This window comes from Chlorocebus sabaeus, chromosome 12, assembly GCF_047675955.1.
Source record: "Chlorocebus sabaeus isolate Y175 chromosome 12, mChlSab1.0.hap1, whole genome shotgun sequence".
Classification (NCBI taxonomy): domain Eukaryota; kingdom Metazoa; phylum Chordata; class Mammalia; order Primates; family Cercopithecidae; genus Chlorocebus; species Chlorocebus sabaeus.
Genome location: NC_132915.1, coordinates 102,439,861 through 102,454,043, shown reverse-complemented (window position 1 = coordinate 102,454,043; position 14,183 = coordinate 102,439,861). Strand labels below are relative to the sequence as shown.

The 14,183-nt window shown below is 42.5% G+C and overlaps 1 protein-coding gene across 16 annotated transcripts in view; it reads right to left on the bottom strand.

The window, feature by feature from the left end:
• The window catches only part of RALGPS1 (Ral GEF with PH domain and SH3 binding motif 1), a 304,597-nt gene that overhangs the window by 170,740 nt on the left and 119,674 nt on the right, over positions 1–14,183 (bottom strand). For 14 of the 16 annotated variants that reach the window (XR_012094881.1, XM_008006183.3, XM_073021927.1 and 11 more), the window contains 2 exons: positions 5,456–5,545; positions 2,332–2,424 (listed from right to left, as the gene is read on the bottom strand). Coding sequence is in view for 15 of the 16 variants with exons in the window: in XM_008006183.3 (XP_008004374.2) it covers positions 2,332–2,424; positions 5,456–5,545 (183 nt within the window). In the remaining variant the exon portion in view is untranslated. The remainder of the gene's footprint in view (positions 1–2,331; positions 2,425–5,455; positions 5,546–14,183) is intronic. The other 2 variants (XM_008006189.3, XM_073021933.1) reach the window with 1 other exon arrangement.

Here is a 14,183-nt window from a genome sequence, read left to right as displayed (position 1 = left end):
CTTGAGCCCAAGAGGCTGAGGCTGCAGTAAGCTGTGTTCAGGCCACTGCACTCCAGCTGGGTGACAGAGTGAGACGACGGATGGACGGACGGACGGACGGAAGGAAGGAAAGAAGGAAGGAGAGAGAGAGAAAGAGTGAGCATTTAGGGCAGTGCCTGCCACATGTTTTTATCTTGGCATATGTGTGAGGAAGAATATGACCCAGATGGCCTGGAAGGGAGCTAGGTGAATATGCCCATGCCTTTGAATGGGTCCTGGGTGCAAATTCCATTCCAGGCTCCCCAAGGAAGTTTCCTCTCTCTCTCTCTCTCTCTCTCTCTCAATCTCTCTCTCTTTTTTAGAGATGGGGTCTTACTCTTGAGTTCCTGGGCTCAAGGGATCTTCCTGACCCAGTCTCCTGCGTAGCTGTGACACAGGTGCACGCTACCATGCCCGGCTAATGTTGTGAATGTTTGCAAAGATGAGGTCTTGCTATGTTGTCTAGGCTGGTCTTAAACTCCTGGCCTTAAGCGATCCTCCCACCCCCAGCTTCCCAAAGTACTAGGATTATAGGAGTGAGTCACTGCACCTGGCCTGGAGGTTTATTTTCATTACAGCAAAGAACCATCAACAGGAGTGAAGACCCAGCCACCTTGAGCACGGCCTGTCAAGCCTAACAGAGTGGTCCTGGGTACTTCTGTGACCTGCTGCTGCCCACTGTCCTGGCAGTACACAGCATCCCCTGGAGGACACCATCGCTTCATCCATGGGCCTGGCCCTATCACTGAGTGGACCATATCTCTGTGCCAGACCCTTAGACACCCTAGCCCTCTGTGCTAACTATCTCTGCCTCCACCAACTGTATAGCTTATAGGGATCGTTGAGAGTTACAATATTGCTGACAGTAAAGTCTAGGCATCATGAGAAGACTCAAAAATCATCCCTCTGGGTCCTCACATAGCTCCCAGCAATCCAAGAAACAATAACAGCATCTAAGTGATGGAAAATTCATTTTAAAAAGAAATCTCCAAGCAACTTTTGAAAAAAAAAGCCTTACTGGTCCGAATGACTTGGAATCACAGGGCTGGCAGCAACTGCTAAGATCGGTGGCTTCCAAACTTGCTTTCGACCTCCAAAGCCATTGCTCAGTCGAAATTCACCCAAAAGTCCAGTACATAAAACTGATACAAACAGAGCTGCTCTGGTGGAAATAGTGCCCGAATCGCCTGCTTGGCAGCATCTCTCCACGATCTCAGCCCCCGGTGGCGCCCAAGGCAACTCTAAGGAACCCCTGGGACTCCACGAAGCACTGATGGAAAACCAAGAATCTACGCCAACCTCCCCGAGTAGATATGAGAAAATGAGTCGCACAGAAGTCATGCTCTGAATGGCATCTGAATGCAAACCCAGTTTTCTGACACTGGGCTAAAACTTCTCTACTTTGCGAGGACTAGATCTATGGAAAACGGCAATTTAAAGAAACAAGGCTCATTTTCGATCACCTACAACATAATCCCTGAGTATTTTAAAGGCCCTTGAACCAGCCAAGTAGGAAACAGAGCCCAGCCCCACGAACTGGCAGAAAGAAGTTCAGAAATGAGTTGCAGAAGCACATCTGACAATTCCATACAGTTTCTGTCAGTTCCGTGGGATATAAACAGGTCTTGAAAGGCTTGCGCTGTGTGGCTGTGAGAGACCCCAGATCAGGCAGGCCAGGAGGTGAATGCTAATGAGCTATGGAAATAGCAATTACTTCCCCCATGTCAGGCACTATGCCAAGAGAAGGAGGATAAAGAGGTCTGAGATATTTTTAAAGTATTTTTACAGCAGAAAAACTTTCCTACAGACTCAATTATGTAACTATCAGACTCCACCTCTGAGCTGAAATTATCCAGGGCCTTAGGAAAAAAACCCGTTTTTTCCTACACGGGGGTCACAGGTTTCTCCAGGGAAACTTAGCGGTATGGCTAGTGACCCAGGGCAGCTGCGAACCATCAGCCCAGAGACCTTCCCAAGGGCAGTTCGGAGCCTGCCAGAGGAAAATTCCAGCCAAGTGGAGGGCAGAAGTCACGCTGCTGACCCGGTCATCACACATGACATGGTGGTGTCCAAGATGATCCACTCTGGGGGATTCTGACCCCAGCCACGTCAGCACCTTCATCATTCCCTGGTGCCAAAATGGGGATGGGGTCAGTGACGGAGTGAGGATGCCTACAGAACCATCATCAACTCATCGTAACTCTGTCATTGACAAAGTATAGACAGTAAGAGAAAGGCTGGGGCTTGTGGAATAAAGAACTTCACCAATGAAATGATAGCCGAAATCAGATAGACTTAGGGAGATTAACTTACGGCCCAGGTTTTTGTCAGTCTGAAGATGGGAGCACTTTGTAATGCTGACACCACAGACATGAGAGAATGAAGGTTGTTGAGTTCTAGAAGTTTCTGAAAAAAAGATATGGAATAGATTATTTTGCTGCTATAAACAACAGAACAAAAACATGCTCAAGTGTTACCAAATGTCATATTTATGAAATTCAATTACACTTAAAAATATCTCATGTAGAAAACATAATTCTAAGGAGTTCATAGAAACCATATGCTTTTTTTTCTCTCAAATTGTCAAAAGGTGAGTCTGCATCTAAAACATGTGCAAAATTTCATAAGCTGACTAGTCTGGACAGAAACGTGGCACGGGGTAAGGTTTGATAATGTGCATTACGTCTTTTTTTAGACAAATCTGAATACTGTCCCAGCAGGCTTTTGTAAACTAAAACCCCGACTGTGCCAGCAGCATCAATGTGGGTCTTCTATGATTATCTTAACACCAGAAGGAGACAGAGGCCGAGGAAAGATGGTACCAATAATCTGCATAATCCCTCTCAGCTGGGAAGGCAGTGCTCGGGCTTCCCCACTACTTGACCATGTTCCTTTGAACCAGACCCCAAATTAGTGAGAACATTTGGATTCAATTCAGTGTCAGACAAGTTTCTTACCATGGAGGGAAACAGAATGAGACACAGCCGAGTGTAAGTGCAGAAAAATGCAACTGCTCTGTTCCTGGTTTTATGCTACCGGAAACTTGCTAACAGGACAGGGGTGCCGTTTCTCATTCTTGGGAGTCAGTGAAGTTTGGGTTATTAGGCAGGCTCTATGGAACCAGAAGACCTGGTTCCAATCCCAGCTCCCACGACTTGTGTGTCCTTCAGCAAGTTACCTAATCCTTCTGAGCCTTGGTGTCCTCATGCTTAAAGTGCGGAAGGCAATCACGGCACTTCTGCCACATGAGACAGTGCATATCAACTGCCTAGACCAGCGGCTGGTCCCAGGGCAGGAGCTCAGTACAATGTGAGTCTCAGCCTTGTTTTTTCCCACCCCTGTCACTTAAGTATTTCCAAGCTCAGGTGCCCATTCCTCTAATATGTCTTTCCTGACCGTGTCCCCAAAGAAGTCCATGCATATCTGTAGCACACTGGATTGTACTTGCTTTGTACTTGCCTCTCTCTCACCCTGGGCTGTTTCTTGAGAGCAGGGACAAAGTTTTATCTACCACCATGTCTCTCATACCTAGTACAGTGCCCAGCACATTGTAGGGCCTAGTGAAATGCATAAAGAAAGGAAAAGCCCTTATACTTAGTCCTCACAGCTCTATTCCTGCTTGGAAATTTCTCTCTCACCACATGAGCTATTTCATTTCATACATCTCGTAACATTCTCTAATTGTTTCCTGTGTATAAGAATAGATTATCTAAGTGAACTGAATTTCATTCCATGTATCTGCATTGCTACGCCTGTCACAGAACTTCTTTTTAGAGCTGAAAGGGCTATGGAAATTATCTAACCCACACCTTTCATTTTATAGATGGGAAAACCAAGGCCCAGAGAAAGGAAGGGGCTTGCACAGCGAAAGACCCAGGGCACAGAGCCAGCATGACAGTCTGCCACACAGAAAATGGCAGAGATTAAGGAGGGATCATTTTGGATTCCATGGGTGGGCCCCATAAACACATTTCCAAACTGACAGCCCAGGAGGACTGGAACCACATCCTACTTTCTCTTGTGGCCCAGCACAGAACTGATTGACAACAACAAATATCTTAAGCCCAGCACCAGTTCCAAGTACTTCAGGAGAATGCACAGGAAGTAAATGTGGGCCAGGCGCGGTGGTTCACGCCTGTAATCCCAGCGCTTTGGGAGGCCAAGGCAGGCGGATCACCAGGTCAGGAGATCGAGACCATCCTGGCTAACATGGTGAAACTCCATCTCCACTAAAAATACAAAAAATTAGCCGGGTGTGGTGGCGGACGCCTGTAGTCCCAAATACTCGGGAGGCTAAGGCAGGAGAATGGTGTGAACCCGGAAGGCCGAGATCACGCCACTGCACTCCAGCCTGGGCAACAGAGCAAGACTCCGTCTAAAAAAAAAAAAAAAAAAAAAAAAAAGGAAGTAAATGTGGCCATTGCTCTTAACATAAATAGATGATGCACTTAACCTGCCCATGAGGCCAGCAGAGCAGCTTCCCTGAAGGCACAGAGGCATGACTCCGATTCCTGCCCTGCCACTGACTGGCCATGGGGGCGGCCCTGAGCATGGACACTTCACCTCTCTAAGCTCTCCTTCCTCTGCAAATGGAATTATAATCATATGAGCACTGAATATGACCAGGTCAGTAAAGCAGCTGACCATAGCATGGTGCCTGGCTCATAAGGGGCCTCTGTAAAGGGCAGCTTTCCTAGGACCTGGGTGGGAAGACAACACATGCATACATGAAGCAAGCAGTGAAACACCCAGCACAATGCTGCAGCCGAGAGTCAGGCAAGCCTGAGTGGTTGAAATCAGTGTATGGGGAGGAGCTGCTGGGCATGAGTGGTCCAGGAAGGCCCACGGGATGGCACAGCATTCCTAGAGATAAGGGAAGAGGAGGGAAAAGGTGATGCCCAACAAGGACAGAACCTATCAGGCCAGGGGGCAGGAGGTGGGGATGGGGGGCTGCAGGGTCATCTGGCCCAGACCTGAAGCTCAGTGGGAGGTGGGTGGGGTCTGCTGACTGCTGACAATATTGTGCAGGATGTGATGATATCACAAACATTGAGCATTGACGCTAACTAAAATCTATTAACCCCCAGAACTGGCTAAATCTAAAGTAGGAGAATGAATGGATTCCAGGGACAGCCTCTGAGTCCTGCCTTGTGGAGAGACTGTGAAAGCCCAGGTAAGGAGAAGGGCTGGCTGCCAACATTATAGGGTATGGGGGCATGCTGCCAATTTGCACACAAGGTGCTAGGGGGCTGGTGAGCACCCAGGCAGGTCTAACAGTTGGCTCTGCCTGGGGAAGTCAAGCCACAGCACCCTGTTTGAACTCTGCCCAGCAGGCCCACAGCAAAGCAGCTCCCAAAGTACTGAGGAAACATATTTTTGGGGAGGAGGTATGGGAGAGAAAAGGGAAAGGAAGGAAAAATAATAATAAAAAGCTTACCTTGGCTATTTTCACAAAATGGCTGAGGATTTCTGCCCTTATTTTTAAAGTCTGTGCTGTTAGAATTTCTCGTACAACCCAAAAACTGACCTGTAGAGTCAAATACACACACACACACACACACACCAGAAAAGTTGTTAATTGCTGGACCAGCCATGTCACCCATGCCCACCGCTGTTACGGGATTTCCAAGAGGTCAGGAAACTGGGAGAGGATAGCCTGGGGTCACATGAGTTAAAGAGTTCCTCTACAGCACCCAACCCTGCAAATGGGCCGTGTTTGCAGCATCCTGTCTCCAGTGCACACTGCAGTGGCCAAGAGAAAGCAGCACTTTCCTCATCATCCGGGGAGAGTTGGGCCTCCATGACACAAGTCTCGCGAAGAGCTGCTGGGAATCCTGAGATGAATCAGACTGAATTCCTGCTCAGAAGGATCCCAGTTGTGGGGAGATCATGGATGATGGGTGGATGGAGGGACAGACGGACACATAGCCAAAGGGACATATACATTGGCAGGACCACTTGTGAGGTCCATAACCCCAGCCAGCCCTACGATGAGGAGGATTCATCAATATTTGCACAGTTTTAACAAATTTAATTTTTCAGGAGAGGCCCATCCCACAACGTAAATGATATGGAAGTGGAAGTATCTCTTTCCAAGTTCCATAAAGCAATGCAGGTTACAGGGCATGTTTTCCTGGAGACAGCATGCACCAAAAAGGGTATGCTGGTAGCTTTGGTTCAGAAACCCATTCATGCTTGACCTCTCACATACTGCAATAGCCTGAACCCCTGTGTCTGATGGTGGATCAGGAAAGTCATCTACAGAGTGGAGCTGACTCACATGGCACCTCAATGCAACGGAAGAGACTCATGCCAAGAAATGCTGGGAAGTGGCTAGCTCTTCCTGTTTATGTTTCACTTCTGTAATAACAGTTCTATGTGAAACACAGATGCCCAAGAGTGCAATGACAGCACTACAAAGAAAGGTGGAGAGCCAGGCAAAGCACAGGGCACAGGGAGAATTAAAAGGAAGGCAAGGCATCTAAAACCCCTAATCTTTACAGGGAAAAATATAGTTAAGGATATTCTAGAGCTAATAAAACAAGCTTACTGCTGCAATAAAATGTATTATCGTTATTGAAATACCATCACTTTTCAAACAGAAAGCAAAGAAAGAGAAACCAAGATTCAACAATGTGCTTTTTATGTTAAGCAGGAGTATTACAGAAATGTTTTCTCAGTGTAATTATCTGTGGTTGCCTCCAGGACATGACTGGGTTTCCATAGAATCATTTTTTCCAAGGAATTGCCCACAATTAAGTTCAGACTCAATATTTACTAGCCAGGTACAGAAAAAAGTTTTTCTAAATACAAAATGGAGTGCCCATAAACCTTACATTTTTATGCCACATTATCACACTCAAGCGTGATAGTTTACATGTATAATTTAACAGATTCCTGCATGTCAGAGAATCATATGTTTAAGGCATATTATGGAACACGGAAGCACTGACTCTGGAGCTGCAGCACACATTGTGCAGAGGCAACTCTGAGTCAACAACTCGATTCAGCAGAGTTCCATGAAGCCCCTTCTGTGTGCGGGTTCCAGGCACTGGGAGTCCAGACCTTCCTGAAATTGAGGTGACCAAAGGAGGAGGCAGAATCCTTAAGGAATCACTATATTAGAAGGCAGCTGGTAATCATTGCCATGGAAGAAGTTCAAACAGTAAACCAAAGTATGACAGAGCTAATAATGATAGAGGAAGGCTTCTCGAAGAAGACAGGCCTTAAAAGATGGGTAGACTTTAAACAAGAGAAGACTGAAGTGTGGCTATATGTTCCATGACCAGGGATGGCTGGGTAGGCTGAAAGGACTGGTGTTGCAGGAGTACTGTGGGTGGGGGTCATGAATGAGGATGAGTGAGGGTGGGGAGGGAGAAAAAGACCAGACTGGGTGTGTGGTGGGGAGGGTAGGACTGGTGCAACAAGGTGAGAGGAAGGAGCTAAAACACTATTCTACACAGAGACTTTCAGAGGCTTCTGAGCAGGGTGATAGATGAGATCCTTTGGAAGGATTCACCCATTAGAAAACTGATGCAATGGTCTCAGTGAGATATGAGGAGGTCTGAGCCAGGGCCATGCCAAAGGAGATGGAAAGAAGAGGGAGATAAGGAAGACATTACAAAGGTAGCATCAGCATAGTTTTAAACACTTTTTATTTTATTCTCTTTTCTAACGACTTAAGAAAACTTAAGCTTTTAACTTCAGAAGTTTGATGCAGAAAACAAGGAAAACAGAGATAAGTACAAAAAGAAAGAATTTCAGTCTCACATATACATCAACATCATAAACACTGTGGTATGCGTCCTTCTGGTCTTTCTTTTTTTTTTTTCTTTCTTTTGAGAGGGCGTCTCACTCTGTCACCAAGGCTGGATGCAGTGGCACGATCTCCACTCACTGCAACCTCTGCCACCTGGATTCAAGGGATTCTCCTGCCTCAGCCTCCTTAGTGGCTGGGATTACAGGCATGCACCACCACACCTGGCTAATTTTTGTATTTTTAGTAGAGATGGGGTTTCACCATATTGGCCAGGCTGATCTTGAACTCCTGACCTCAGGTGATCTGCCTGCCTCGGCCTCCCAAAGTACTGGGATTACAGGCATGAGCCACTGTGCCCGACCATCTTCTTTTTCTCTATATAGAACATGTTTGTCTTTTAAAACTAAACTGCTGTATATTAATTATATATCACAAGAATTTTTATAAGTGAATATTTCTCTACAATTTTTAGCAGCTTCCAAGTATTTCATCATAGAGAAGTATCATCATTTTCTTAAATAACCCTCTACTGTTGAATAGGTTATTTCTAATTTTGTTGTAATAATGCTGAGATGAACATTTTATACATATGTTTGTATACTTTTTATTAAGGTCCTCAGATAAATTCCTGTAAAGTGGAGTGAATAAAAGTGTGTGTACCTGTTTTCAAAAGTATATGTAAAAAAACATGGCCTCCAAAAGGTCTATTTGTTTACTCCTCAACAAGTTGAAGCAGATCCATGTTGCCATATACAGGCCAATACCAGTTACTATCATTTTTTTTTAACTACTTCAGTGGAAAAAAATGGTATTTCACAGTTTCAATTTCACATTTCTTTCATGACTATTCAGGTGTTTTTTGTTTGTTTTGCTTTTTCTCAGTTAACATTTTTTGTTCCAAATATTTATAGGTCATTTGTACTATTTGCCTTCTGAATTGCCTATGCAGGTCCTTATGGAGAACTATCTTTCTACTGGGACATCTTTCCTTCCAACCTCAAACTCCTGGGCTCAAGTATCCTCCCACCTCAGCCTGTCAAGTAGCAGAGACTACAGGTACACATCACCACACCTGGTTTTTTTGTTGTTGTTGTTGTTGTTTGTATGGATGGGGTCTCACTATGTCACCCAAGCAGGTTTTTTCTTATTATTGATTAACAAAAACTCTTTGTGTATCAAATAAAAATACATGTTGTGAGTCATATATTGTACCAAGAGCATGTAGACATTGGTACTCTTATACACTGTTTGGAGGAATGGAAATCAGTAACATTTTGAAGAACAACTTGAACATATCTTTCAAGATGTTTAAGGTATAGTCTCCCTAGAATATTTACCTTATAAAAATACAGAAATGTAGAAACACATACATACAAGCTTTCATTGAAGCACTATCTACAATTTTTAAAAGCCCATTGATAGCGAATTAGTTACGCAATTTACACTACCACCTCAAACTTTGAAAGGAAGTCACTAAGCTCAGCCAATATTTAATGAGTGGGAAGTTACATTCTACCTTCTTGAGGTCTAATTTACATAGATTATTTGAAATTCTTCTGCATGAGAGATTTGCCGATTCTCCCGCATTTATTTCTATCAGTATAGACTTGTGAATATTTATTTTACACTTTGGGTTACAACTCAATATTGTTATTACATGCTGCTCAAGTTGTTCCAGCTTTGGCCTTCGAGAGTTCTTTCAGTTGGCTCCTGCATCCCTTTGACATAACCCCTGTATTGTTTTTGTTTGTTAGTTTGAGCACTTCCTTATCTTCTGGCAATACAATATGCAACAGGCTCATATTCTATATTTCTTGCCTTAGTCTTAAAATTAGTCATTTCTCCAAGGAACATTGGTTCCTTTTACCAAGTTAACAGTATTAGAAACCAAGATTAGCACAAAACAGGTATGAAGTATGCTTGTTGCTACTGGGGTATCATCATTTCTGGGTCCTCTCAGCTGGCGGAGCCAAGAAATGTGTGTGTGTGTGTGTGTGTGTGTGTGTGTGTACTAACCCATGCCCATACACATATTTATAAAGATTTCTATATGTAACCATCTACATTTGCATTAAGTTACACATGAGCTCATATTGATGTCTCCAACTGTAACCCATTACCACATGGATCGTTCTAGCCTCCTCACACCTAGCTTATCTGTAATTTCCCACTCCAATAGTGAGACTGGTTCCCACCATCTGCCACTCATTTCCTTATACTCTCTTATATTCATCCATTTCTTATATTGTTTGATTCCAGTACACAAGGATAATGGTTTCAGAATTGTTACCCATCCCCCTAGGGAAACAACTTTATCAAATAGAGTATGATGCTTATACGTAGTTCCTTTGTCTTTAGTCTTATAGGCTCCATTCTATTACCGATTTACTTAGGTCAGCAATGTTTTCTCTCCCCCCCTCAGTGAGGTTGTTCACACATTTATAATAGATTCTTTTGTTACATTCTGCTGTATCATTTTATAACATTATCTGTAACAACATGTAACATGTTGTTACATTATAAGATTCCTCAAGTTGAATTTTAAAACTTTGTATATATTAAGGTTTCAGGGGGCTGGGCTAGGCTCACACCTGTAATCCCAGCACTTTTGGGAGGCCGAGGTGGGTGGTTCACGAGGTCAGGAGATCGAGACCACCCTGGCTAACACGGTAAAACCCCATTATCTACTAAAAGTACAAAAAAAATTAGCCAGGCGTGGTTGGGGGTGCCTGTAGTTCCAGCTACTCGGGAGGCTGAGGCAGGAGAATGGCATGAACCCGGGAGGCGGAGCTTGCAGTGAGCCGAGATCGCACCACTGTACTCCAGACTGGGTGACAGAGCGGGACTCTGCCAAAAAAAAAAAAAAAAAAAAGTTTCCTCTTGGTGCTATAAAGTTCACAAATGCACCATGTCATGTATCCATCATGATAATATCATATAGTTTCACTGCCTTAAAACACAAACAAACAAACAAAAAACCCAGGCTTCACCTATTTAGCCCTCTCCCCTTTCCAAAGCCCAGACAAACACTGATTTGTTTATCATCATCTCTATAGCTCTACCTTTTCCAGAATGTCAAAAAAGGAAATATAAATGTAAAAGTATAATCATGTTGATAACTTGATTGATTTTTTGCTAGCAAGAACATCTTCTTTGCTCTGTAATAAACCAACAATAATGATTCAGGAGGAGGAAGAAAAGAGAAAAGGAATCCTCCATATGTAACCTTTCAAGACTGGCTTTTTTTACTTAGCAATATGCACTTAAGATTCATCCACAACATAAAGATGAGAACAACAGACACTGGGGACTATGAGAGGAAGGAGAGAGAGGGGGCAAAGGCTCAGAAACTACCTATTGGGTACTACGCTCACTACCTGGGTGACAAAATCATTCATACCCCAAAACCTCAGCATCATGCAATACACTCATGTAACAAAGCTGCACATGTACCCCAAATCTAAAATAAAAGCTGAATTTTTTTTTTTTTTTAATATTCGGGCTGGGCATGGTGGCTCACGCCTGTAATCCCACACTTTGGGAGGCTGCGGCAGGTGGATCACCTGAGGTCAGGAGTTCCAGACCAGCCTGACCAACATGGAGAAACCCCATCTGTATTAAAAATACAAAATTAGCCAGGTATGGTGGCGTATGCCTATAATCCCAGCTACTCAGGAGGCTGGGGCAGGAGAATCGCTTGAACCCAGGAGGTGGAGGATGTGGTGAGCTGAGATCACGCCACTGCACTCCAGCCTGGGGAACAAGAGCTAAACTCTGTCTCAAAAAAAGAAAAAAAATAAAAAAGTTCATCCATGTCTTTATATGACTTGATAGCTCATTCTCTCTTTTTTGGATGAATACTATTCCATTGTATGGATTTACCATGGTTCATTATCCATTTACCTTACCTACTGAAGGATGATATCTTGGTTACTTCTGATTTTCAGCAACTATGAATAAAGGTGCTATAAACATTTGTGTGCTGTTTTTTGTGTGTGGATATAAGTTTTCAGATCAGCTAGGTAAATACTTAGGAGTACAGTTGCTGGACTGAGTGTCTCATTTTGCATTCCCACCAGCTATGAGTAAGAGTTTGTGTTGCTTCAGATCTTTGAAGGCAACTGATGTTATCAGGGTTTTTTGCTTGTTTTATTTAGACATTCTAATAGGTATGTAGTGTTTTGTATTTCCCTAATGATAAATAATGTTGAGCATCTTGTCATATGTTTATTTGCCATCTGCATATCTTCTTTGGTGAGGTTTCTTTGGATCTTTTGATCATTTTTTAATTGGGCTGTTTTCTTATTGTTGAGTTTCAAGAGTATATTTTGGATACAAGACCTTTATCAGATATGTGTTTTGCAAATATTTTCTCTCAATCTGTGTTAAGTCTTTTAATTCTCTTTACCATGTGTTTTGCAGAGTGAAAAAATTTAATTTTCATAAAGTCCCAACTTGTTTTTTCTTTCATGAACTGTGCTTTTGGTGTTTTATCTGATAACTCATTAATAAATCCAAGGTCATGCAGGTTTTCTTCTATGTTTTCTCCTAAAAGTTTTACAGTTTTGTCTTTTACATTTAGGCCTATGATCCATTTTCAATTAATTTTTAGGAAAGGTCTAAGGTCTGTGTCTAGGTTCATTTTTTTTTTTTACATATACACACAAATATTTAAATTCTTCCAGCACCACTTGTCCTTTCTCCAAGATCAGCTGACCATATTTCTGTAGGTCTATTTATTGGCTCCATCGACCTATGTACGGGGTCAATTCTGTCGCCAATACCATGCTGTCTTGATAACTGTAGCTTTACAGTAAGTGCTGAAATCAGGTAGAGTGAGTCCTCCAATTTTGTTCTTTTTCAGTATTGTGCTGATATTTGTAAAACAGCTTTCTAGGACTTTGATTGGGATTGCACTGAATCTATTGATCAAGTTGGGAAGAAATGACATCTTAACACTATTGAGTCTTCCAATCCATGAAGATGGAATATTTCTCTATTTATTTAGCTCTAGTTTGATTTCTTTTACCAGTTTTTGAGGTTTCCACATTAACAGAACCTGTACATATTTTGTTAGAGGTATACCTGTTTTTATGGTGTTTTTTTGTTGTTGTTGTTGTTGCTGTTTTGGTGATACTGTAAATGGTATTGTTTGTTAACTTCAAATTGCAGTTCCTCATTGCTGGTTTAGATGAAATCAACTGACTTTTGCATACTGGCCTGTGTCTTGCAACTCTGCTTACTCACTTCTTAGTTCAAGGAGTATTTTTGGAGATTTCTTTGGAATTTTCTACCTAGATAATCATGTCACCTATGTATAAAGGTCGTTTTACTTCTTCCTTTCCAATCTGTATACATTTTATTTATTTATTTTCTTGTCTTACTGCACTAGCCAGGACTTGCAGTAAGACATTGCACAGAATGGGTAAGAGAGCACATCCTTGCCTTGTTCCCAATCTTAGGGGGAAAGTATTCAGTGTCTTACCATTATGCATGATGTTGGCTGAAGGACTTTTGCAGATGTTCTTTATCAAGTTGAAGAAGTTCTGTTCTATTCCTAATTGGCTGAGTTGTTTTTTGTTTTTTGTGTTTTTTTTAAATTATGAATGAGTACTGGACTTTGTCAGATGCTTTTTCAGGTCAAATGATATAATAATATGATTTTTCTACCCTAGCCTATTTTACAGTGGGCTACATTAATTGATTTCCAATTGCTGAAGGAGCCAAACATGCCTGGAGTATATCCCCAGTGGGTCATGGTGCTAATAAACCTTTAATACACATAAGCTATTATTAACACAATTATTGTTATAGTGGTATAGGTAGCACTGGCATTTAGCTACTGAGGACTATGATATCTGGGAAATGCCACAGTGGAATTATAAAAAAACAGAATAGCTATGGACACAACTTTATTCAGTTAACCAACCATGAATAAAACTAATCAAAGGATAAAACAAAGAAAAACAACAAGAAAAATCCAAGTTTAAGAATACTATTATTTCTTAAGAAAAATCTGCTTTTGCCACAAATTTCTCATAAGCCCATTCACAGTTTTCTTAGAAACCAAGAGTTTGAAAGAATCTCAGAGGTCCCACCTACTCCCTGCCCTGACAGCTGGATGGTGTTCTACAGTAGTAAAGCCCTTGTCTCGCCTCTGCCTGAGCCTTCATGGTTAAGAAACTTCCTTATATTAGGAGGCCAACTGCCTCCCCATTTCCATCCCTTGGGCCCTGAACTTATTGATCAGGCCCCATAGATTATGTGTAATCCCACTTCCCCATTAAGAACTCCTCAATTGCTTGAAAACCTTGATGACGTTCTCCCTGTGTCTTCTCACTCACAGATCCTCCACTTATCCCTGTATAACATGTTTTCTTTCCCCTACTCTTCTAGTCGCTGTAAT